At 47.6% G+C, this 26,819-nt stretch overlaps 1 protein-coding gene across 1 annotated transcript in view; it reads right to left on the bottom strand.

Moving 5' to 3' along the window:
- Auts2 (activator of transcription and developmental regulator AUTS2) overlaps positions 1-26,819 on the bottom strand; it is a 674,097-nt gene that overhangs the window by 410,100 nt on the left and 237,178 nt on the right. Inside the window, exon 2 of the mRNA XM_090324087.1 lies at positions 20,942-21,154. Within this exon, the coding sequence (XP_090180213.1) occupies positions 20,942-21,154 (213 nt within the window). The remainder of the gene's footprint in view (positions 1-20,941; positions 21,155-26,819) is intronic.

Below are 26,819 nucleotides of genomic sequence, written 5' to 3'. Positions count from 1 at the left end.
CAAGAGTCAGAGCTAAAACACACTGCAGAGGATTAATGACACATCAGATGCAGAAGCCACCAGTGGTGAACCTGAGGCACAGCACAACAAACACACTGAAGAAAAAAGGAAAGAAAGACAGAAACAGCAGCAGCTGTCAGCCGTGTGAAGACAAGCCACCTGGCATCCAGACTGCGGGAGTCTTGTCAAGGTAAACCAGGCTGGACTCCCCGCGAGGACTCTGAAGATGTTGTAACTTGTGCTTTCCAAAACCAAAGCACAAGACACAAGACTAAGTCAAGTCACAACATAACCAAGTGTTCAAAACCAATGTGGAAGGGAAAATCAGAACAGCAACAGAAGCCATGTTCCATGAAGAGAAGCAGGAAAAGGAAAGAAGGAGCAGCTTTGGCGACAGGCAGAGGTGGCTTATGTCTGTAATGCCGAGATCCGAGGATCATGGTGCAGTGCCAGCCCTGACAGAAAACCACCAGAAAGCCAGAACTATGGCTCAACTAGTAGAGTGCTAGCACTGAACAGAAAAGCTCAGGGACAGTGCCCAGGCCCTGAGTTCAAGCCCTGGCACCAACAAGCACAGACAGACAACAGACACAACCCACACACACAACCAATGTAGTACCCTAAATGTTTCTGCACCTAACAACAGAGCTTCCAGATAATAATAGAACAGTAATCTAATGTAGTCATAGACTTGGAGACCTCTATGGCCAGAAGAGGAAGACCAAAAAGTTAGCCACAGACACAATCAAACTGAGCAGCAGGGGAAAGCCAAGTGGGCCTGACTGGGCCACATAGTCCACGCCACCCAACGAGAGAAAACAGATCCCTCTCAAGCAAAGAAGATGATGAGCCCAGTTCAGGACCACAAATGGTACCAGCGTGTTCAGAGTCAAGTGAAGAGTATGTTTGGCTTTGTTTTGTTACCACAACAAAGTTAGACACCAGTATCAGAACGAGCTATAAGAATCCCACATTCTTTGGAACGTAAACACCACACTTCTAAACAACCCATGAATCAAGAAGAAACTACAAGGGAGTTCGATGAAATGAAAAAGTAACATGTGACCATCCATGACTGTGCTGAGGTGATCCTGGGGATAACTTGACAGTACTGACTTGCTGTACCATTAGAAAAGAAGGACTGTCTTGAATTCAACGTCCTCTGCTCCCAACCTGGTGAACCGGTTCCCAGCCCACGAGGGGGAAGTGTCACGCAGGGTGACGATAGGCTGACAATACCCAATGGAGAAGGCCACATGAGCAGCGTGAACAGTTCAATATCTGGCCTTTAAATTATTGAATTAATAAAAAATCCTTACACAAAGAGATAAAAAAAAGACTCTCAACCACTGCCCTAGTCTGAACTCATTGATATTCTACCTCATATTTCAGGAAGAAACAAAAATTCTACATAATATCCTCTATGAAAATATACAGCCTGTATCACATGCATTCCAAACCAAAAACCTCCCAAGAGAATGCCAGATCAACTTTACTCACAAGGCAGACTAGGTATAGGAATGTGAAGATTCTTCATCTGCGCAGCAGAAAACCCATGCCTACGTTTTAGAGCCAGTGGTCCCAACTAGCTGGGGCTCTCCCTCAGTGGGAAGGTTGGGCTGGCAACAGAAAGAATTGGTCAGGATAGTCCCCTACTTTCAAAATTATTCTGGAAAACTTAGAGGAAAAAAGTAGACAAAATTTAACATTTGGAGTCACTAGCCAAAGACTAATTGTTTCCCTTGAACTTGGGAACAGGAATTGGGAGGCTGCTCTGGGCACCTCTGGGATGCAGGGAGGGTCTGTAACCGCAGCATGATGGGGGCAGTAGCAGACTCTCAGTTCTGTGCCAGCATCGGCTACACAGAGATTTAGTGTCAAAAGAAAAAAAAATGACAACAAAAACTGAGATGCTCATGTGACAACAGAGTGCTGGCACACAAGAAAAAGATTAGGAGATAGTCTATTCACTAAAAGTCTGTTTATCTATGTATACACCAATAAAATCTGCACAAACATACTAGAACCAACAAGTTAAGAAGTTTGAAAGTTACTAGGTGACTACAGAAAACTCAGTGCATTTCTATTAGTGAACAACTGAAAACTTACTTTATTGTAAAGGTGATGTGCAAAGGGGTTTCAGTTAGGTAAGTAAGGAAATCGGTACAATTCTTGTCAAAGAGCATCACCCCATCTCTCATTTTCTCTCACTGTCCCTCTCCCTCCTCGCCCCTCCTCTCTCCCAAGCTGTAAAATTCATTTCCAACCTAGCGTTTGTGAGTATCACTGTTGCACTGGGTTACCCTTTGTTCTGTCTCACCATTTCTGTGATTCTCCTTCCCATCCTGAAATCAGATAAATATATACAAAACAAATGGTACCAAAACCAAACCAAACCAAAACAACAACAACAAAAATGGTGACATCAGGGGATAAACCAAAGGAAACATTTTAAAAAAAGAAAAAAAACTGCATATAGTACAGGAAGGAAAACAAATTCTCTAGTTTCCATACCTTGTAGCTCATTTTGATTATCATCATTTTATAAGGTCATATGTACATATTATTGAGCTAGGACTATCCTATACATATACCAATCTACAGCATTTGAGGGAAACCAGGAAGCCTGTTTCTTTGGGTCTGGCTTACTTCACTTAATATAATTTTTTTCAAGTCCTTCCATTTCCTCACAAATGGGACAATGTCATTCTTTCTGATGGAAGCGTAGAAATACGTTTGCATACCTATACCACATCTTCTTGATCCATTTATCCATGGAGAGGGAGCGGGAGGTGTGGTAAATAATGCTGCAATGAACACAGTTGTGCTGGTAGCTTCAGTGTGGCCTTGTTTTTGGTCTTTTGGGTAAATGCCCAGAAGTGGGATTGCTGGGTCACAGGGGAGCTCTATGTTGAGCCTTTTGAGGAATCTCCACACTGCTTTCCAGAGTGGTTGTCCCTTGTCAAGCAGAAGCTCTGCAGTTTAATGCAATCCCATTTATCCCGCCTTTCTCTGATTTGTGGTGCTTCTAAGGTTTTGATCAGTAAAGTTTTGACCTGTGCCAAGGAGCCCTAAAAAACATCTTAGTACTGGCACATGAAAAGGCAAGGGATATAGCTAGCAAGATAAATAAAAAGTCCACAGATTAGGAAAAGAACTTCATTAGTCATATAACAGACAAGGGTTTCATTATCTAAAATATACTTTAAACTCAAAAAAGCCTGAGCTTACCAAGGCATGTTATGATGCAACTACGGCTATCACCAGGCCTGCATGTACTCACACCTATCCTAATGCAACTATGCCCACACTTTATGTAACTGGCCTCCATTTAAGTGTGAAAACTGGAAGTGTTTTATCTGGTATATCCCACAACCAAAACTCACCCCCTGAAGTGAAACAGGCGAGGCACTGAGGGCTCACACCTTCCACCCTAGCTATCAGGGGGCTGAGATCCCAGGATCATGGCTCAAAGCCAGCCCTGGGCAGAAAAGTGCATGAGGTGCTTATCTCCAATTAACCACCAGAAAACCAGAAGTGATGGTGTGCCTCAAGTTGGTGAACCACTAGCCCTGAATTCAAGCCTCATGGCCACCAATGATAACAACAAAAAGAAGTGAGGCAGTAAATAGGGCATGTGGCTCCTCGCACACCAGTGCTTCTGTGCATTTCACCTCCGCACAGGGCCTAGACAGTGCAAGTATAAGAAACCAGCAAGCTAAATCAGTCATTTCCAAAGTCTCAGGAAAGCTTTAGTTAAGAGTACAGTCAATCTTGTGCGACCTGTTTTACCAGACACAAACACATCTTCCTCAGAAAAGGCAGAGAAAGGATCAGCTTATTTACAGTGAATAATAATGCAAATTTCAACTTCCCCAGTAAATCTCCCTAGAAGTAGACACAGGATAAAGCTGGTTGGTAGTCATTTGTACTTCAGTACAAGATTGGCTTAGCCAGAGATCCGGCCTGTCAGAGCCCACATGCATAAACCCAGAGAACCTGAGTCTGCACTGGTGTGAGTTCTACCAATCCAGCAGGGCCTGTGGACAGAAGGACCTGCAACAGTGTTGGCCCTGGTCATTATGGTGATGACTAAGCTTTAAACTGCAAGCAAGGTCAGTCCACAGTGGTTTCCTTTGTTTCGGTTAACTTTCTTCCTTGTTCTAGTTATAACAGGTAAATTAAAAAACAGTAACACAACAAAACACAAAACCAAGGGTGCAGACAAACACCAGACAATGAAAAACATTCCCCGAGGGCAGTCAGAAAGCATCCTGCTTTGGAATTATTTTTCCAGGAATAAATTTGCTATTAATAAACCAATCCAAAAAGAAAATATCAAAAACCTTGTACATGTATGTGGATTAAGAATTCTCACATATTAAAAAGAAAAAGAAGACGATGACAACAAATCCTACACAGTCCTCCAGCTCTGATGACAAACCCACGGGGAGGCCTGACTAGTGAGGCAGTGCATAAATCCCTGCCCCAGACTGCAAATACAGCCGTAAGGAAACTCTCCCAAGAAAAATTTATGGCATTATAAAAACCACAAGGGAGATTAGTGAAAACCCAGGAGCCTATCCATCATTCAACAACTTTTCAAAGAGTATTTTTCACAGCTTATTTAAAGTATTGCCAAGTAATTAAGTAACCCAAGGGTGAAGCCCTAGAAAGTGGTCCTCGGTGCCCTTTTCTGAGGGTAACGGGCTGAGCATGTGGGCCACTCACTAGACGAGCTGAAGGAGAGCTCCCTGAACTGGGCCTGGACTCCAATCATGACCAAGCTTCCATGCTGGGGGCATCTGAAAAATTCCATGCACTCTGTATTAATGGAGGACATAGGAAAGGGTTTTCCACAGCCAGAAGAATGGAAACATGCCTCACAATTTCCTTAGTGAAAAATCAGAAACGAATCTAGAAATCAGCATGCCCCGAAACAAGGACTGGTGGTTGAGACACAAAATTGGGGCATACACCCACCACAGGGTCACGTGTATGAAGCAGGCTCCTACCATTTTTATTTGAAAGACCCAAAATGATGCCCTCAGATGGATGACAACGGGTATGTTCTCCACATGAAGCAGCTGTGCCATCTTTTCCAGCAAAGGCTCATCATCTTCAGGGACAGTACCCAGAGACCCGCCCACCTCAAGATTCTCCTGCTAAGGCACACACTGGGTCTACAGGGCCCTGCTGACTACTGAAGCCAGCCATTACGATCAAGCAGGAGCTGGGGCGCCTTGCATGGCTCACACACCCATCTAACGGGCTCTAATCTAACAGACTAATATCACCACACGTGAGGTAATGTCTGTTTTCAAGTCTACTTTTTACTTCTAAAACTAAGGGCATTTAAGAGGTTCAAAATGTGCACACTGCCCCTCTCCCCAGCTGGGGACTGAACTCAAAGCCTTGAGCTTGCTGGGAAGCGAGGAAGGCAGCCTGTCATATGCTCATTTCTCACTCAGTGTTATAGGCACATCCTACTTACGAGTTGTGGTAGTGACGCAAACTGAGGGATGAAGAGGGATGGGGGGATGCAACTTGGTTAAATGCAGACACCCACCCAGGAAGCAAGACACAACTTGAACTCCAAGACTCCACATTCGAAGTCTCTTTCTCCAACAGTGTACCTGCAGCTGCAGCCTGAAGAATACAAGAGCAAAGACGGACGTATTTGACCTTACTGAAGACACAGGAAACTTTTCCCTAATTAGAGACACTGCTAACGCCACCTTCACGAATGTATTCAAAGTAGTGGCCATACACAGGGGGAAGCCAGCGTCTCCCGCTCCCTCTTTCCCTCCCTCCCTTCCCCCTCTCTCTCCAGCAGCAGCGCACCTTGGGGCGGGAGGGGTGCAAGGCCCACAGAAGGACTGGCTCACTGCCTAGAGTGAAGAGCCCCCCAACTGCTCAAAGAGGAACCACATCACCGAGCACAGTTTGTCCTCGGTTTACTATACAGACACATTTCCCAGTCCACATAAGAAAAAAGCAGAGAAAGGACAAAATAGCCCTGACAAAAAGCATGGCTCTCTCGATATATGATTTACATAATGCCCCGCTAGCCACTCACCCACAGAGAGCTGACAGCTCTGCAGACACCAGTGAGAGCTGCTGAGGAGTGCAGTGCAAGAGTGTAAGACTCAAGTATTTCCACACGAATCTTTGCACCCCGTCTGTGTTTCTTATCCCAAGCGAGCAGGCATTCAAAACAATGCAGAATGCTATGATGCCTTCTTTCTGCTAAAGCAAGTCACCTGCCTAAAACATATTTTTTTTCTCCAGCTTTTCAAAAAGGCATGTGGGAGCTGGAACAGGTGAATGATCCCAGCATTATAATCTAAGACCTCAGCGCTAAGCACTGTTTTCAACAAACATTACGATTACCCCTGCTTTGCTCCTGACATGCTGAGACAAAATACAAAATAATTGTTTCCAGGGAGATGTAATACTGTGTACGTCTAATAAACCTTTCAATACATGTGTGGCTGTTTTTTCAGGCAGTGTGTTTAAAAGTTACACACATATATACATATGAATCACTCATCAAAATCCTTCCATGATAGCAGAAGTGCTCTGGCATCAGTGAGGTTTCATGTCAATATTAATTTAGCGGAATGATGAGGTTCAAATCATTTCTCATTTTCCTCTGTTTGAACCATAAGCATTCATTCATTCAGACAGAAGCAGTGTTCACGCATAAACAGAGTGTTCAATACAGAAGCCCTTCACTTATGTCGCAGGGCTGAAAAGCATTTCCATTAACAAAAGCCTTCTGTAATCTTCAATTGCTACACAATACAAGGGTCCAGACACTACAGAGTGAACAGAAATAAAATAAGGGCCCAGATACTACAGAGTGAACAGAAATAAAGTGGGATCTTCCAGGACTCTTCCAGTGCCCAAAATTAATTTGCAGTCATTTTTCTCTGGTATACATGCCTTGGTGTGTGTGTGTATGTGTGTGTGTGTGTGTACATGCATGTGTACAGGGGCTTGAAATCAGGGCCTGAGCTCTGTCCTTCAGCTTTTTCACTGAAGGCTGGGAATCTACCACTCGAAGCATAGCTCCTTTTGCAGCTTTTTGGTATGAAGTTGAAGATAAGGATCTTCTTGTAGACTTTCCTGCCTCGACTGGCTTTTCATCTGGATTCTCAAATCTCAGCCTCCTGAGTGGCGACTTACAGGAGTGAGCCACCCGTGCCATCCACAGCATGGTATCTGACACTCACTTACTGGTGCTCCAAGGAAAACACAGCATACAGCTTTCAGAACTTTATGAAAAGGCAGGGAAGGTCAAGAAGAAAATAAAGTGGAAAGGAAGCCATTGGAAAGAACTGTACTGCACCCTGTGAAGGTACCCAAGCTCTAAGAGACATTCAACCCTCTGTCCAGGCAGCCAGCCCCAGGCACACATTCTCCCCGAGCTCCGGGCGGCCTGGTAGCTGTGAACACAGAAAGAACCAGCGGGGTGACAACCAGTGCATCTCTTCTGTTCTGCCAGGCTCTTGTACACAAAAGATGCTCAGTAAATGAAGGCTGAATGCGCAAGTCTGTGGATAGAGTTAAGATGTTTTCTAAGGTCAAACAGTTTAGTCAGCAGGCATGTAGGGCAACAGTTTTACCAAGCCAAGGCACATTTGTTCACACTCATTATGAAAAACAATTCATAATTTAAGGTAAACAAGGAGAGGCCACACAAATATCTGCTGCTGGCTGCAGTGTAGAGAAAGAGTTGGAAACGAGTGGGAGTAGGAACCGGCAATGGGAGGAGACTATTCTGTTAAAGGGTGGCCATGGGCTTTCTGAGCCAGCCTCCTATGTGTATTTTGAGCCCGGGCCCCTTCCTGTGCCGCAGGAACGTCCCAGGGGCCGAGGTCTAGGTGTGCAGCCAACCCTCATGCATGGCCCCATACAAGAAGGCACCAATTGCATGTCTGCACGGTGGGCAGCCAGCGAGGGTCTGCTGGGCAGTAGCCGCTGGGCAGTAAGCTGCAGCAAGGTTAGTTAGGGCCCAATCTGTCTTACTCTAGGGGCAGCAACTTCATTTTCAATGGCTGTGAAGGAGAACTGATGTATTTTTAAACAAACTGCAGTGAGAATCACAAGAGGTTCGGAAACCTACAAAGAACAGTAGGAGAGCCGGTGAGTAACCCACCCACAGGGACAGCCAATGGAGTTCCCCCCGAGTGGTACGGCCACATGCCACGCAACAACCCACGCTCGCTTTCTTAGTTTGTCTCTTCTCTTTTCTACCTCCTCGTGTGAAGTACTGGAGCCTGAGCTCCGGGACGCTCACTTGCCAGGCAGGCGCTCTAACACTGAGCCACATCTCCATCTCTGTTTTGAACTGGTTATTATTAATCTTTGCCTGGGCTCATACCTGGACTGGGATTCTATTCTGCACTCCCTCTGGAGCTGGGTGACAAGCACATACTACCACACTCAATCCTTCACACTGAGATGGAATCCACAAAGCCCAGAGCTGTGATAGTTCTGATCTTGGTCCCCAGAGAGCTGGGTGACAGGTGTTAGCTTTAGGTTGAAAAGGCATTACATGTGCACATTGTAAGTATCTTCTGCCATTCTGTAGGTGATTTCTGAATGCTGGTGCAGAAGTTGCTTTGCAGAAGTTTTCTGTAAATGCAATCCTGTGCATTTGACTATTTATGCTTTCATTCTCATTCTTTTTGAATTCTTCTCAAAATATTCTTCCTATCCTAGTATTCTCCCCTATGGGCTTTTTCCAGAACTTGAGTAAGGTCAACTCTTACATTATATGTCTTTAATACATTTTTAATCCATCTCTGAAAATGGTGAGAGTCAGAGGTCCAGCTGCCTCCTTCTACACGCAGACATCCATTCCCACAGGTCATTTCTGAGAAGACTGTTTTCATTTGGGCACAGTAGCTAACGCCAGTCATCCGGCTACTAAGAAGGCTGGGGTCTAGGTGATCACAGTTCAAAGCTAACTGAGGAGTGTGGGAGAGAAGCAGTTCAGGAACAGACTTGACTGACCTACGAGGGTGCCACACAATGTCATACGAGCAGCAGAAATTGGTGACTCCTGAAGGCCAGGGGCAGTCGGGGTGAGGGAGAGGGGGACTGTCCTTCCTGGGTCCATACTCCGTAAGTACAGACAAGGGCAGGGGACTCTGGCCTGATACACTGACTGTGGCAACTATTACATGCCCTACCTTTTAAAAGGTTGGAAGGAAGTTTTGAAAACCTAATTCACAAGAAAATGATCAATGTTTGAGGAAATGAATCTTTCTAATATGATTTAAGCATAATGTAGCAGTACATGTATCAGACACTACAGAGTATCACATTAACAAGTGCAACCTCTAGGTTTTACTTTAAATAAAAGCAACTGTGAAGTATCCAAGTAATACGGCGAAGTGTACATACCCAGTGAGAAGATCCAGAATGGAGAGCGCAAGAAAAATGGAGATGAAGACCTGTGGGCGCCTGAAGCTGGGCTTGAGAGGGAAGCAAGAGGCACACAGAGTGGGCTGAGAGTCAGGAGGAAGAGATGCCGGCAGGCTCAAAGACAGAAAGGAGGATGAGGCTAATGCGGCTGCAGGCCTGGGAGAAGGAAATTCCTCCCGGGGCAGGGCATTTCTGTCTCCTCACTGCACCTACAGAGAGGTAGAGCAGGCCCCACCCACTCCCTTAACAGACCTGACCCTCCACACACTTCACGTACAGCTTTGTAGTCCTGGCCATGGTCAGGTGCGTGTGTGCACATGTGTGCTCACACACACCCATGTCTGTGAAAGAAATTATGGGAAAAGAACACACCAGTATCCTCCAGGGATGCTCACCAGACCACTGCCCAACTCAAGCTTAAGCTGAGGGCCAAGGGAAGGGGGCTGGGATTGGGCACAGGGTGGGCAGGGTGGTGGGTGGAGGCCTTGGTAGGTGGGGTAGTGGGTGGGGCACAGGGCGGGCAGGGCAGTGGGTGGTGGGCAGGGCAATGGATGGTGGACAGGGTAGTGGATGGTGGGCAGGGCAGTGGGTGGTGGCTGATGTGGGCGAGGGTTGGGGTGGGCAGGGCAGTGGGTAGTGGGCAGAGCAGTGATCGGGGCAGTGGTTGGTGGGCAGGGCAGTGGGTGGTGGGCAAGGCAATGGATGGTGGTCAGGGAAGTGGGCAAGGCAGTGGGTGGTGGACAGGGCAGTGGGCAGGGCAATGGGTGGTGGTCAGGGCAGTGGGTGGTGGTCAGGGCAGTGGGCAGGGCAGTGGGTGGTGGTCAGGGCAGTGGGTGGTGGGCAGAGCAGTGGGTGGTGGACAGGGCAGTGGGCAGGGCAATGGGTGGTGGTCAGGACAGTGGGTGGCAGGCAGGGCAGTGGGTGGTGACCAGGGTAGGCAGGGTGGTAGTTGGGGGCCGAGATGGGCAGGGCCAGGGGCCTTTGGAGTTTTGGAAAAACCGGATGCTCCCAAACAAAAACCTGTATGAGCCGTCTTTCTCTTGGGCATGAGGGTTCCTTAGCAAGTGCTCAGTTCCACAGTCATCTCAAGCAGCACCCTGGAGCTCAGGGCAACCTATCATAAACCAATGCTACATACTGCAAAAGTCACTCTTAGAAATTCTAACTGGGGAGTTCACTACTCCAGAGAGCTTTTATTCCATTTAGTTAGAGAAAGGAAAAGAACTCACAGAATCAAATCCAGAGAATCAATGGCAGTACCTTATCAAATTCAAACTTACTCTGTTATTACCAAAAACGTAGTGGTGCCAAGTACCCTCTGACACACAGTCAGGACGTCCAGGTTCACAAACACCCCCCACCCCAGGACTACATCTGACACACAGTCAGGATGTCCAGGTTCACAAACACCCCCCACCCCAGGACTACATCTGACACACAGTTAGGATATCCAAGTTCACAAACACCCCCCACCCCAGGACTACCTCTGACACACAGTCAGGATGTCCAGTTCACACCTCCTCCTGGACTACCTCTCACACACAGTCAGGAAGTCCAGTTCACATCTCCTCCAGGACTACCTCTGACACACAGTCAGGACGTCCAGTTCACACCTCCTCCAGGACTACATCTGACACACAGTCAGGACATCCAGTTCACACCTCCTCCTGGACTACCTCTGACACACAGTCAGGACGTCCAGTTCACACCTCCTCCTGGACTACCTCTCACACACAGTCAGGACGTCCAGTTCACACCTCCTCCAGGACTACATCTGACACACAGTCAGGACATCCAGTTCACACCTCCTCCTGGACTACCTCTCACAGTCAGGAAGTCCAGTTCACACCTCCTCTAGGACTACCTCTCACACACAGTCAGGACATCCAGTTCACACCTCCTCCTGGACTACGTCTGACACACAGTCAGGACGTCCAGTTCACACCTCCTCCTGGACTACCTCTCACACACAGTCAGGACGTCCAGTTCACACCTCTTCTAGGACTACCTCTCACACACAGTCAGGACGTCCAGTTCACACCTCCTCCTGGACTACCTCTGACGCACAGTCAGGCCATCCAGTTCACACCTCCTTCTGGACTACCTCTGACACACAGTCAGGACGTCCAGTTCACACCTCCTCCAGGACTACCTCTGACACACAGTCAGGACGTCCAGTTCACACCTCCTCCTGGACTACCTCTGACACACAGTCAGGACGTCCAGTTCACACCTCCTCCTGGAGTACCTCTGACACACAGTCAGGACGTCCAGGTTCACACCTCCTCCAGGACAACCTCTGACACACAGTCAGGACGTCCAGTTCACACCTCCTCCTGGACTACCTCTCACACACAGTCAGGACGTCCAGTTCACACCTCCTCCTGGACTACCTCTGACACACAGTCAGGACGTCCAGGTTCACACCTCCTCCAGGACAACCTCTGACACACAGTCAGGACGTCCAGTTCACACCTCCTCCTGGACTACCGCTCACACAGTCAGGACGTCCAGTTCGCACCTCCTCCTGGACTACCTCTCACAGTCAGGAAGTCCAGTTCACACCTCCTCTAGGACTACCTCTCACACACAGTCAGGACATCCAGTTCACACCTCCTCCTGGACTACCTCTGACACACAGTCAGGACGTCCAGTTCACACCTCCTCCTGGACTACCTCTGACACACAGTCAGGACGTCCAGTTCACACCTCCTCCTGGACTACCTCTGACACACAGTCAGGACGTCCAGTTCACACCTCCTCCTGGACTACCTCTGACACACAGTCAGGACGTCCAGTTCACACCTCCTCCTGGACTACCTCTCACACACAGTCAGGACGTCCAGTTCATACCTCCTCCTGGACTACCTCTCACACACAGTCAGGACGTCCAGTTCACACCTCCTCCTGGACTACCTCTGACACACAGTCAGGACGTCCAGTTCACACCTCCTCCAGGACAACCTCTGACACACAGTCAGGACGTCCAGTTCACACCTCCTCCTGGACTACCTCACACAGTCAGGACGTCCAGTTCACACCTCCTCCTGGACTACCTCTCACAGTCAGGAAGTCCAGTTCACACCTCCTCTAGGACTACCTCTCACACACAGTCAGGACGTCCAGTTCACACCTCCCCCAGGACTGCCTCCTAATACCAACAACTAACCACTGAGAAAGTTAATGAGGCATAAGAAACACTAAGAGCTCACCATCCCTACCTATAATTGTTAAGATAAAAAGAAGTGATAGACCTAAGCACACTGGAAAGCTGAGCCTTACACGTGTACACAGGTTGTACTGCTGGACGTTGGTAGTGAGCATAAGGAGAAGAGTGTAGCAGAATTACTCTATTCTGGTTCATGTAAGACAAAAAAGGCACCATGAAATGATGAGGGGCGGGGGGGGGCACACAACGTCTACAGCATGCTGTGCATTCTTTGAAGGATGAGAACTCAATTCATGAATGTGTAGACCAAGAACAGGATTCTGTTGTTGATGAAGTTCACACAAGATGCTTTCAAAATTCTTAAGACTTGCTACGTGTGTTTCTAACAAAATAGTAAATTTTTATTTTATTTATTCTTTAATTTTTATTTTTCAATAATAAAAAAGTCACTGAATACAATTCCATCTAAGGTGCCAGCCAGGAGTCACCTCCAAACACCTGGAGGGAAGAGCTGGGAACCTACACGTTGAGGAAACCTCAGAGGCCCCGCAGGTGGCCCAGAACCCACCCTCAAAGAAGCAGCATTACCCTGTCTTCTTCCCTGCTCAGAAAATAGCCAACTGCTTCTCAGCCCTCCACACCCTCGTTGGCAATGAGGAGCTGTCCAGCCTTGTACTTCAGGACTTGGGGAGGCATGACACACCAGTTGGGAATGGGGCTGCAGGCTAACCTGCCCCTCCAGCACCCTTGCAGGCACCAGCAGCCTCTGGGGAGTGTGGAGTGGTAATCAATGCATGCAGCCCAAATGGTACACTCAGCAAGCCTCCCAGAAAACAGGGACGGCATCTGGGGGCTCCAACAGGACCTGCAGGCCCAGAGAGCTCCTCACACCCCTAGGCAGGAGAAGCCCCAGAGCTCCTGCAGGAGCTCACACAGATTACATCTCCTTGGCACAAAATCCTACTTGCTCATAGCAACAGGCAATGGTGTCGATTCTGGAGAATTCCAAAGCAGGTTCCTTTAAACATCACTAGGACACATGAAAGTAACTGGCTTCCTCCGCCAGCTGGGTCCGCACACAGGTTAGGAACGCGGGCTTTTAGGATCAAGTAGGCCCCCGTAAAACAAAGTACAACATTCAGTATGGTTCTGCCCCAAACAGCAGACACTGAAACATTCAAGGGAAAGCTAAAAAGAATGCAATAATATATGTTCCTCCTTATATTTAGTTGAAAAGAAAGCTAACCGCACTTCGAAAAGCCAGGGCATTTTGTGCAGTACAGGATTTCTCTGTGTAAAGCTATTATGAGAATGAGCAACAAAACAATTCGACACAGAAACACTTAGGAAGGCTATAATTTCAGCAATGTTTCTGATGCTACATAGCCAGCAATGCGTAAGATGTGACAACTACTCACAGTCCTGAACTCGGGGACGGACACGTCACAGACCCGCAGCCAGGGCCGCCATAAACATGCAACACTCAAAGCCCAATCAATCTGCAGAGCCTACCCATTCTGAGTGCCTGGAGGCACCACTGCCTTTGGCAAAGTACAAAGGGGTTGACAGGTAGAAAAATACATCCAAGAGCCTGAATACACAAGGCTGGTGTGGTGGCACACAACTGCAATCCCAGCACTCAGGAGACAGAGGTAGAAAGATCAAGAGACCCCATCCGGGGAAACAAGCCAGCTAAAGGACAAGGGACATGGATGAAATGAGAATGCTATTGCCTAGGCAATGTGTTCGGTTCACCCTCCAATAAAGCGAGACCAAGAGACAGACAGAGCGGGAGGAAGAAAGACTGACAGACACTTGAATACACACTATGAACCCAAAGTTCAAGAGATCAGGTGACCACTTTTCTTGTGAGCTACAGCTCATGGAGAGTACATGATGTCAGCAGATTTACAACAAGGCCCTGACACTCTGTCAACATGGGCAGCAGCTCTGGGTATCCAGAAATCTTCCAGGTCGGTTTCAGCTCTGCCTGTGAGTATATAACTGCATCTTCAAATGCACCTCTGGCTCTGCCTCTTTGGGAGAAGAAATACAAATTGGGCATGAAGACACCCAACGGTTCTCAAATAACATTTAGCACAGGGAGCTGTCTGTGCCTGCCTGTCTTAGAGCCCACCCACAATTTCATTTTCAATTAGCAGCTCCTCGAAAGGCAATAATGAAAGCAGTTGCTAAAGAGCATTCAGATGTCACGGGAAGACTGCAAACCCAAACTGTAAATAGCACATTGTGAGTCGCCTGTCACCACCATCAACTCCCACGGGAATCTCGCAGCACGTGGCGATCACAGCCATCTGCTCTTCTCCCCACTGACACCATGGCAAACCACAGCCACCCACCACCTCCCGCCTCCCACTCCGTACCTGTCATGCACAGACCTGTATGTAGAGAAGGCTGCTGTGAACACAGACAAAGAGGCTCATTCCACGGGCTATGGTGGAGACCAGGCCGCGTGCAGATGGCTGCATTGTGACGAGAGCAAACAGCCCCAAATGCACAGCTTTAACTACGCCGCACCTCGGGTAAGGAGGGAAAGACCTGCTCCCTAGCCAGTGGTGAGACGTGAACAGGAACTGATGCAGGTTTTCTTAACCTCTCCAGTGAAATGGGGTTTAAATGGCGCTTACTGAAGACACACATGTGCATGCACCCCCTACCCGACTCCATGATCATAAAAGTCTACCATTTTACAGAATAATTCCTATGTCTCAGGATCCGCTCCAGTAGGTCACTGCCTTTCTTGCTGCTTCCTGGCCCGTGCGACCTGTATTCTCTTTTAGGACTTACTGGATGAAGAAGTAGTCATGTTCCAGTCACTGCTTGTAACTGCCTTTTAGTCAGAGCTTCAACTGATTTGTTATTTCATGGCTGGCAGAGCCTGAGGGCTCACTTTTGCCTCTCGAAGGCTCACTGCTCTGCCGTCGGGGTTCTATAATCCCCGTACTCAGGAGGCTGAGCAGCAGGAGATTGGATTTCTGGCCGTCCCATGACAAAGGGAGACTGTCTCAAAACTAAAAAATTCCAGGCTCTCGAAGCCCATATTCACCAGCAGGCACTGCTCAGGCAGTGATCCTCCCCTGATCTTAGCGGCCATCCACGCTCTCAAGTGGAGTGCAGAGCTGCTGAGACATCCATGCTGTCCCTCCCTCTCCGTGCTCTGCCTCCAGTCCCAAGGCCATTGTTCTCACCTGTGGCCCCCTGAGTTCCATGCAGTGGCCCAGTAGGGAAGGAACACCACCTAGGACTCACTGCGTCTGGAGCCACTTCCTGCTCAGGATCTGATCTCTGCTCCCCACTCACGGACTTTCACTAGAACCCCCAGTGTCCTTTAGAGTAAGGCCTTTGTGGCCTGACGTAAGGCCTGTCCCCTGTGGTCCAAGGATGGTCACAACATCCAGAGTTCACAGGACTCACCCTAGATAACGAGGAGCAGAGTGAGAAGACACCAAACCAGACATTCCAGAACCAAGCAAATGAATTTCCACTGCTGCCAAGTAGTGCAGTAAAACAAAAACACAGCCATCCTTCGCTGGCGGCACCTGTAGTCCCAGTGCCCAGAGGCTGGGTGGGGAGGCACATAACTCCTTCCTCCATTCGTGTCTGGCTTCTCCATCCTAACTGCAAACCAGTGACCCCAGCAGCCAGCTCATCTCAACAGAGACACTGCTGGACGGGGAGGCCCGGGACCCAGTATTCAAGAACTGCATCTTAGCAATCAGGCGTCTTCCAAGTGCGGTGAAAAGGCCGTTCTTTTCTTCTCTCCATCGTTCCTTATGCATTTATTCCTTATGTATTTATTCTGGTCTGGGCAAGGGAGAGAACGCTTCAATTTGAATTTGCAGAGAGGAAAAGAAAAAATTTCCTTTACTATCACATTTGGTAAACTTCACATCATTACAGTTTTCTAAAAGCAAATAGAATCTCAATAAATACATTAGATGTGAAATTCTGAAGAATGAGATAAAAATGGTTGAACTGCAGCTCACATTTCTTAATACCAGCACAAGGCACCTTCAGGCTTTTAGCCATTATAACAAATGTATTTAGGAAAGAGCGTAATGTAGCAAAGTTCATACGCCTTTTCATTATGAACGTATAATCCCAAATTACATTCGTGTTTCAACTGCTCTGATTTCAAGAAACCTGCAGGCTCTAGAGTCAAGCTAGATAAATACCTGTGTGATTTTTGCCCTACATTTCCACCTCAAAACTAATTAGCAGGTCTTCAGAAACGTGACTCGAACTAGATCTGTTTAATCAGAGTTTTCCACGGTAAATCCTCCCTTGCAAGTTAATTTCTACCAACAGCAAATGTCACAAAGACTTCCTCTGCATGAATGTCACTGCAGTAAGAATGGGCCTCCAGCAGCGAGCAGTATAGCAGGAAGGAGCGTGAACATACCGTGTGTGCCACTCCAGGATGGAGAGTGGGGTTACGGCTGGGCAGAATCAGTTAGCCTTCTACACCAAGCCAGTGTGCAGTGCTACCACAGACCCAGCACTGGGGCCAATCCCTCTGCCTCCCAGAACCCAGCAGAACCCTACAGTCTACAGTGTCAATTAAAATGCTCCACCAAGCTCGATTCTACCATACTAAGTCTTTATACACAGCAAACTTCCAGTCCTTTCAAGTTAACATTCACCCAGATCCATTGGTAGAATGCTTGTTCAACCACATTACCAAATCAACCTTGCCACAGGTTGCCACTGACCTGCAACACTTCCCAACAGAGTCCCAACTTCCTTTCTTTGCCTCTCACGTGGTATTTGCCTGCCTATGACTGGAAGCAATCTGTGTAGGTTACATTTGTGCAAAATCCTGCTGGTAATACATAGCTTTTTGTTGCCTAAACCCAGCAAAAGAGGAAGTCTCTGGATTTCTGTGGAAGATCGATGCTGGTCCCTTGTTAGACATAAAAAGGACACACTAGTGGGCTATGTGGAGCCTTAGAAACATGGATGGAGCCAAATATGCAAGTTCTCTACTCTCTCTTCAGTTTTCTACCTTTGCTACTCTACATTTTAGAACCGACTCATATTCTCCGTGTTTCCAATACAAAGTAATTTAAAGTACTCCCCCAGGTCTAGAGTAAGACTCGCAGGTTCAGCCACACAGGTCTTTATGGCTTCGCTGTGCACGAGTCTTCCACTTAGGGGGGAAAGCTCCTGTAGAGACCAGCTGTAACCCCACACCCCAAAGTCTAGTAGGAGGGGAAATAACCCACTGTGTTCTTATACATAAGCACTAAACTGTATTTTGAGCTGTTGGCGTGAGATGTGACACAGACATAACTCGGGAGGTGCGCTCTCCTGACAAGCAACTTGCTCGGCTCCCCTACTTCTTAAGTCCTTGGGGAATTAAGACACATGCTCAAATCTGCCAGAAAGTGCAGCCAAGACACTTGCCAGATCAGCATCTTCTAAGTCAGCATGTTTTTATTCTTGAAAACATAATCCAGCAAATAAGTGCCAATTAAAGAGCTTACTTTGGCCACAATGGAAACACAATGCTAGCACTGAGGTTTTCTATCCAGACAAGGAAAGGAAAAGCTGATTGGTTTTTACAACTGTACCTTTTTTCCCCCCATAAAAGTATGTAATTGCACTCTCAGAGTGAAAAGATTAGTTGCCTTCAAAAGATTCTCAGGGAAAAAAATCCTATTATTTTCTTTCTATGAAGGAGTAACATCTTCCCATAATTACAGGAAGCTGTGCATTAAGTTGCCAGCTCAGGAAGAACCATTTCCTAATAAGATGCAAACTTAATTCACTCTCAGTGAGTCAGAGATAAAGAGTACATTCTCAGCCTAATGCCTGCCTTCACCTCAGTCCTCAGCTCACACTCCCTCCCTAAGAGACACAAAAGAACATCCACTCCTTTAGAGATGCCCTAGGCTCGTGCTCTTCTCCTGGGACCTGGCCAGGGAGCACAGGCTCAGTTATTTTACCTGCTCTGAGGCAAAGACCAAAGTGACAGCAATGTGTACTGCGCCCCCCTCCCCCCGCACAGGAGCGCAGCACCTATTCTTGGGAGACACACTCCAGCATCAAGAACCTGTGTGCCTCCCCTCACTGGCGACCACACGGCAGCTGTGTCCACAGAGCTGTGTCCCCTCCCCATCACCGTCTGCACAGAGCCACCTCCCACGGAATGGCACTCTCCACCACAAATGGTGTGTCACCACCACCTACAGCACTCTACTTCTCAATGCTATTCGCAGATGTGCCTCGGTCATGGCAGTCAAGAGGAGGAGTCTGACAGATCGTCCAGTGCGAAACAGCTGTCTGTTTAGGGTTTTCTGACGGCACATGGGATCCCAAGAGTGTTACAGGTGCAAAGTAATGCCTCAGTTGGCAGATCCTGACTCCTCTCTTCCTAAACACATAATACTTGGTTGGATAGTTACATTTAGCATGAAAACCAAAGACGACACAACTTGTCTTTAAAGCTCTTATGTTGGCCAAATATTGAGTCACTTTTTACTTTGCATCTGTATAAATCATAGAAAAGGAATCATCTTTAAATATTGTCTGCAACACAAAGACAACTCTGAGTTCAAATACCATTAATGCCAGGAGGTTGGCCGCTGTCTGAGGGCAAAAGCCAAGGGTTTCAGCAAAGGCCCTTGAAATTCTTGGCTTTATAAAACTGGAAGAAGGAGAGACAACAGAGTGGAGGAAAGTGCAATCAGATCATGGAGAAAAAGACTGAAGGATGAGAACCACAGCTCAGTGTTAGCTTGGAAATAAACGGATTCCCTGCTTGATGTGGTGAGAACAGGTCTCCTACCCAACACTGGAGAGAGAGATGAGGGCTCAAACCTGACTCATCTCTCAGTGCCAGTCCTTACCTCAGACACAAGGAAGGGAGAACACACAGGAGAACAGAGCCAACACTGGAGGAAGAGGTGAGGGCTCAAACCTGACTCATCTCTCAGAGCCAGGTGGTCTCAGACACACCACTCTTTCTCCTGGAGTCCCTGTCTCCACGTGTGCAGTTCCATGATAATTACCTGCTAGGCAGGGTTATTGTTGGAATTACAGGTTGTGCTATTCCAGCTGCTTCACTGAATGATGGTGGCATAATTGCCTACCTCGTATCAATGTTAATAACACCGCTGTGACGTTAATCTGATGGTTTGGGATACACTGCCTGGGGGGTCAGATTTGAGGGTGCCCTGTTGGAAGCAGGCTTAATCTGTGCAGTGCCCCTGCACCCCATGTGTTTTCTCAGAGGAATCTCTTTCATTACCTATCAGAGATGCGAGACAACAAACGGCCCACTGTAAGTTCCTGAAGCTTCTGACCTTGCCTTCTTCTAAGTGAAACATACCACCCCGACACATGGCACTCTTAAGAGTGATGTCCACGCTCGCGTGGCCATCCCCGAAAGAAGCTCTCTGAAGCTCCGGACGTCATTAGACCGCAGACAGTGTCAGGAATTTGAGCTTAGTAAGGTGTGTAAAAACTGTGCTGTCTGGGAGGTTTTGGAACCACTGTCTTGTATGAGCTCAGATTTTGCCCTCAGTACAGAAACATTTACAAACCAGAAATTACCTGTTCAGCTTCTAATTAGCAACACCTGCTCTGGGAACCTTAATCCCTTCCTCTGCTTCCATAAGCGATAGTCAGGCCCACCCAGTGGTCTCGACAAAAACAAGCAGAACACTCCCAGGACCGGGGTAACGAGGCAGGCACTGAATCCTTCAGATTAATGCAGAAAAAAAAAATGCCACAGAAACTGTTTCCCTCAGTCTTCACCCATCTCCTGAGGGTCTTAACACCAAGAGCTGTGGTCGCTTATAGACATCTGACAGCTGACTGCCGATGAGGCGCAGGCCTCACTACCACACCTGTCCTTAAGTGGCACATCACAAAGGCAGTCTTGAAAGATGAAAATGAAGAAGGGGAAGGAGAGGCAAATTCACTCTTTCACTCCACTCTCCACGGGGTGCCACTTTTAAGACTCTAGAACAGCTCACACGTGCACGGCCAGCAGCTCCTCGAAGTCATGGGTGCCCCACGTGTGTCCTAATACTGAAGGGCCCTCCCCACCAGCCAGTACAACTGGCAATCCTAACGTTCCAGCCTCTCTGCCTCCAGGAGCAACTGCATCGCCCTACTGCACAGAGGACATCCATCCCCCTGGAGGAGGCAGTGCTGACATTTCAGCTGCTGGGAAAAATGCTGAGTGGGGGAGTGCACTCTCCTGAAAGCAAGTGCAGGATGTGCCGAGCAGTCACCCAGTGTCCCCCTGGGGTTGGGAGAACCACAGAGGAGGCCACAGAAAGAAACACGGCCCCGTCTGCTCACCTGTCTGAGTCCCTTCGGCATCTTCTTTCTCTTCCCAAGGTGCTGGCAGAGGTTTCGGTCATTTTCTCGATCGGAACTATAGTGGTGTGGGTGGCTGAGTCTGCTCTTCTTTGAATGAAAGGACAAGCCATTGGTAAGTGCTTCTCGTTTCTTCTTGGTCAGGGGAGTCTGACGTTTCTCCACACGTTCCTGAGGCTTAAGTGCTACATCTTTCTATAAGAAAAGAGATAAGGAAAGGTAAGTGGTGGTTATAAAAGGCATCTACAACCACATTCCAAAGACAGGCTGAATAGTTACTAAAGAGGAGGATAGGAAGGGGGATACAATGCGTAAAACAGAACCATGGCTCTCACTTTGAGTGTCTGAATTTCTAATGTTACCTTAAATGTGTCTTCCCTGTTCTCATTGGGCAGCAAACTCACAGTGCACAAAGCTCCCCTCCCCTCATGCCTGGGACAGCAGCTTTCCATGGGATTCGGGGCTTGGCATGAAGGCTTGCTAGCTGACTGTGTGCCAGGGCTGTGATATTCCCAGAGGATGCCCAAAGCACTTGCTCTCCACGGTGGCCCATGAGCTTCTACAGGAAGCTCAAGCCTGAGCCTCTGATACCCCAGGGCCTGGACTCAGCCCACACATGGCTCTGGCCCTGTCATGGACTAAGTCCTGCACTGGGAGGTCAATGGTGAGATGGGTTCACAGAAGATCAATCGCCTGGCGGGTGTCACCACAACCCAGAGAGATGCAGACCACCACACAGAATAATACAGCCCCGAGCTACTTATGAAGCAGTGAATGCAATCCGTGCACGAAGCAGAGATGCTTCTGGAGCCTCCTTCCTGGTTTTTCTAGTCCAGAAATTCCCCTTTCCCTGTGCTCTTATTCACATCTTCTAACCAAGCGAAGCAAGCTGGAGAGGCCAGCCGCTGGCAGAACATCCAGGGAGGCGGCCCGCAGCACATGAGCAGGGTCACAGGAAGGAGCCAGGGCCTGGGGCAGAAGGCAGCAGAGATGCAGTCCTTCCTGTAGTCTGACTTCAGCAGATGGCTCGTCCTCTGCCACCTGACAGACAAATATGAGCTGAGAGGTGTTGTGAGGGACACGGTGGGATGGAGCTAGGTCGACAGCCATTGACCGTACAGCCCGAGACCTTGCTTACCACACCAACCTCAGGAAACGTGTTCAGTAAAGGTGTGTGGGATCCAATTCCTTTGTCCACTGCCCACAAGCCCCACTGCTTGTCAGGCATCTGCCCAGCTCAGAAATGTTGTTTCATCTCACGTTTCACCCAAACAGTCGGCTACCAGAGGAAGGCACGGGGGAGACAGGAGGCTGGTGGGCTCAGGGGTGCTGTGACTGTGTGGTACTGCTTCTGGGGGTGACCAAACACAATCCCCAGAGGGATTTTCAGCCAGGTGGACCACTGCCCTACACCACACGCATGGAGGGGATCCCATTCCTAAACAAGTGATGTTTAGTAACATATCCGCTGTGCTTGGGAAAAAATTATATCATTCCCTTTGGAGACCAAATCTTCTTTCATCCTGAAGGTGCCTCCAAACTATACTGAAAATTGTGTGCAATTCCATTCAAATGTGAATTAATATTTATGAGAGTATGTTATAATTTTTCCAAATCCATTTTATTTTCATGCAGCATATTAATCAGGCGTTCTCAGGCACTGCAGAATAGCTACACAGAGGAAATGGACCCCACGCTGTGACATTAGCTGGCAGGAGACCTCTCAAGCTCTGTCCCCAGCCGTCATCTCAGCTCCAATTAGCACGGCGGTTTCCACTCTGGAGGGGTCAGAGCAGGCAATGGTATGAGAAAAGGAAGAACCTTCTCAAAGTGTTCACTACATCTGTGTTTCTGAAGAGGAGAGTTCATCTTAATTTTTAAACAGATATACCTTTACTTTTATTACTGTTTAGACCCTGTGATACAAACCCTAAAACTAGGCCACTGCCTAAAGACATTAATTGACTGCTTACTATGTATAAAGTAAAATAAATCATTTAACTTTTCAAGGACTGTCTTAGACTAAAAAAAAAGGCCCCCAAACAGCTCAGTATAAGTAAGATAAAAAGATTGACTATAAGCTAATCAGCTTATCAACATTCAGAGCTGCTGCATAGTAACTGCATTCCTGGGTGTGTATTTACCAACCTACCACCAACCAAGTGGCCACCAATGTAAGAATCTCCTTAAAGAAACTGGGCCACTCTCTGCAGCTCTGCTACAACGGGAGGAGGAAAACAAATAACTTTGGGGATCAATGAGCAGCAGTGTTCAAAGGCCTGTTGACTCATTACTCCACTGTGGTCTAGCTTAGTGGTTGCCAAGGGAAACTGTCCATCAGAACTACTTGCAGGCTTTTATAAAATGACTAAACCCCACATTGTGCAAGGGAAGCACTTAGCAAGTGAATGAGGGCTGGCAGAATTCTCCACTGGAAAATATGCCACTTGGCATAAGGATTATTTTAAGCTAAAGGCACTTGAAAAACAGTAGATACAAGAGGGACACTCTGCCCTCTGCACCAGGGGAGGGGAGAGGAAGAAAGAGAGGACTCTGGAATAAAGCACCACATGCCTGCCTGTGGCAGGAGAGAAGAAATGTTGTTAATTAGCAGAGATGCCCAGAAAAAAGCCTGTGAGTGACAGCTATGAATGGTCTTGTTAAAATAACACCTATCTTCCTTTGGCCACCCCATCCATTTCACCTTTCCACAGTTACTACCAGCCCTGCTCAGCCTACTAAATAACCATTTTAGGTGGGGAGGGGGGTTCCAAACATGTATAAAAACATGTATGCTTTTTTTTCCCTCTTTGCTAATCTCCTTTATGTCAATTCAGTTCCTAGGCCATGCCAGAAACCTGAGGAGTGGAAATGAAAATCTGCCTGGCCTACACAGTACTGGAAGAGAAAGGAGAGCCAGGCAGGAGGACCTGCCTGAAGGCATTCATTAATAAGCACGGAGGAGGAAGGAAACCAGCCAGCAGCTGGCCAGCAGAAAGCTAGGCCTGAGTTACAGACTTAACTTCTGCTGTGGACAGTACAGGGTAAGTGGACAAGCCCTGAGATGCTTCCGAGGGCTGAAATGATGTGACTTTTAGGTCAGCGGTGATGGACAGCGCAGTCACACCCAGCACAGGCAGACAGAGGCCAGAGACTGACCAACCAGAGCAATTTCCCTCAAGAGCAGCCCTCCCCCGCTTCAAGGGAGGTGATCTTCCTCTTGACTTTCCTTCTCCCAAACTACATCTTCCATTCCTGGATTTCAGAATGAGATGGCTGGTGTTGTGCAAACGAGGGGAGAGCAACAAATTGCAGATGGACACTCTGTGGACTGTGGAGCTCCATTTGCTGATGACAGAGGGAGCTAGAGACAACAGACGAGGAGGGCACCGTTGGCCTGGCTCGCACGAAATGGACTGGAGAAAGCCTTCACCTGATTACCCAAGCCAGACAAATGTGAGGGCAGTCATGCCTGCAAAGCACCTGTGTGGTGTATGTGCACGTGCCTGCAGTCCTGTCTACGTGAGAGAAGGGGAGCACAGTTTACACACAACGTCTTCTGGGAGATACTTGATCTTAGGGATGCCCCAAAATATAACAAAGAATCCAGGAGAAAAAAGAAAAAGTGCGTTGCCTGTCACCATCAAATGACAGTAATGGCTCTGTGCTGTCTGTTTAGTCTGTCAAGTCCTTTGTGGGTTTATTGTACAGCACTTGTACCTGTTTTTCAGCAGTTCTTACAAACACTAGTTCCATCAATGCCTCTGTGAAAACAAGGCCACGGTCCACGATGAGAAGAATTGTTAAAAATTGGTAGGCGGCATTCAACTTGACTGTGGGTCTGTAAACACTGGCCCCCACTTTGGACTTGGGGGCTAACCAACTGAGGACTCATCCTCTGGAGTAAGGAGAGGAGACTAGGTAGAGGAATCTGTTCACTATCCAGTATGGAACTGAAAAGTTAATCTCAAATGGTTACTAATTGGGGGGGGGGGGTTGAAGGGGGGGAGATGCTGTAACTGGTACCAGTATTGAACTAAGGGCCTCATGGACTTTTCTATCTGGCTAGCTTCAAACATCAATCCTCAAATCTTAGCTTCCTGAGTAGCTAGGATAGAAGAGTGAGCTACGAGGCACCTGGCTCAAATATTCACATTCTCAAAACAAACATCAATACACAGGTATCTGTTAGAAATATTGAAGAGGAACTTTACACTCCAGCTGCATAATCAAGACAAGAGAGTAGTCAATAATCTATGACAGCCAAGGAGCAAAGGCTTGGCTGTGTGCTGCCATCTTTGACAGAAGTCAAAATGCAAGGTACACCTGTATAAAGAGAGAGCGCAGGTCCAAGGGAGGGAACACAGGAGCTCCCAAACAAACCACGTGGAGAGGACAACTGTCTTTGAGCAAAAGCTATTCTGTGGACAGACAGAGGTCTTTTCAAAAACCAACAATGGAATAAGTAGCCATGTGAGAAATTAATTTTAACCCACAGCTCAGTCCACACAGAAAAACTCAAAATATACTATAACACAAGTGTAAAACTGAACACTATGAAACTTCTAGAGGAAAACAGGACAAAACATTGGTAACTCTGGGTGAGGCAAACAGTTCTATGATGTGTTACCAAAAGTACACACGATGCAAGTGCAAGTGGGTAAGTCACATATTAGCAAAAATTAAAACTTCCGTTCTTTAGAAGATACTATTAGAAGCTCACACCCATAGTCATAGCTACTCCAGAGGCTGAGATCTGAGGACCATAGTTCAAGCCAAACCAAGAAGACAGTGCAGTAACTTCCAAAAACCTGCAAGTGCAGCTGTGCCTCCAGTGCACTAATCTTGAGCAAAAACAAAAACAAAAACAAAAAAACCCCACCAAAACTCACAGGCAGTGCCCACACCCTGAGTTCAAATACCAGGATTGGCACCAAAACAATAAAAAATTAATTAAAAAAACAGAAAATAATATAAGCTACCTACTACATAAGGAAGATTTCTCCATGGGCAAGAATCTGGAAAGAGAATTGACATGGGTAGAACCACAATATACACCTATATTAGGGTGGTCTATGAAGATATGACCAAGCAGGTACAGTTCAAGGCATGGAAGGAGTGTCACACACACACACACACACACACACACACTCCCCACTGGGTAGAAATGTCAAATGCTGTAGCCACCCACATAGCAGTTGGCAGTCTGAAATATACTTCCTATGTGATCTGACTGTCCCACCACTAGTTTCAGAGAGGAGAAACACACACACACACACATACACATCTACATAAAGATGGTACTCACAAACATACTGAATTGAAACCCCTTTGCACAACTACTTAAGATAGAAAAAAAGCCCTTTAAGACTTGTATGTAAATGTGAATATCAGATTTCTGATGAGACTAAAGCCCCAAAGGTATAGGCGTATCAGCAGGTAATTGGGTAAAGTAAGAGTAGTCAGTGAAATACTAGTCCCTCCGTAAAAGTAACCTCAAGGCAATTATACCAAGTAAACAAATGTGCCCTGTTTGGAAATGAACAGACAGCACCCCTGAGGCTGCCTGGGCAGGGAGGAGGAAGGGCTCACCACACCGGGAGCTGTCGGTGGCACTCACATGTTGTAGCTGCTGAGTGTGTTAATTCTGCTCCCAAAGGCTTCCTTAAGACAAATGGCGGCCTTTTCCTAGGTTCCCAAATGGTCATGCCAGGATTAGCAGTAGGAACATTCTCCTTAGTGTTCCCAAAACAGACAGCGGCCCTGCTCCAGAAGGACTGGCGAGAACACGGATTCTGTCCCACCGCGGGGACAGGCGTCTCCCCTCAGGGTTGAGCTATCGCTTCCACCAGTCAGTCTC

Source organism: Megascapheus bottae, chromosome 34 (assembly GCF_031878675.1).
Source record: "Megascapheus bottae isolate mThoBot1 chromosome 34, mThoBot2.hap1, whole genome shotgun sequence".
In the NCBI taxonomy this organism is placed as follows: Eukaryota; Metazoa; Chordata; class Mammalia; order Rodentia; family Geomyidae; genus Megascapheus; species Megascapheus bottae.
Note: the sequence above shows the minus strand (reverse complement) of the source record. Positions and strands in the feature narration are given on the sequence as shown.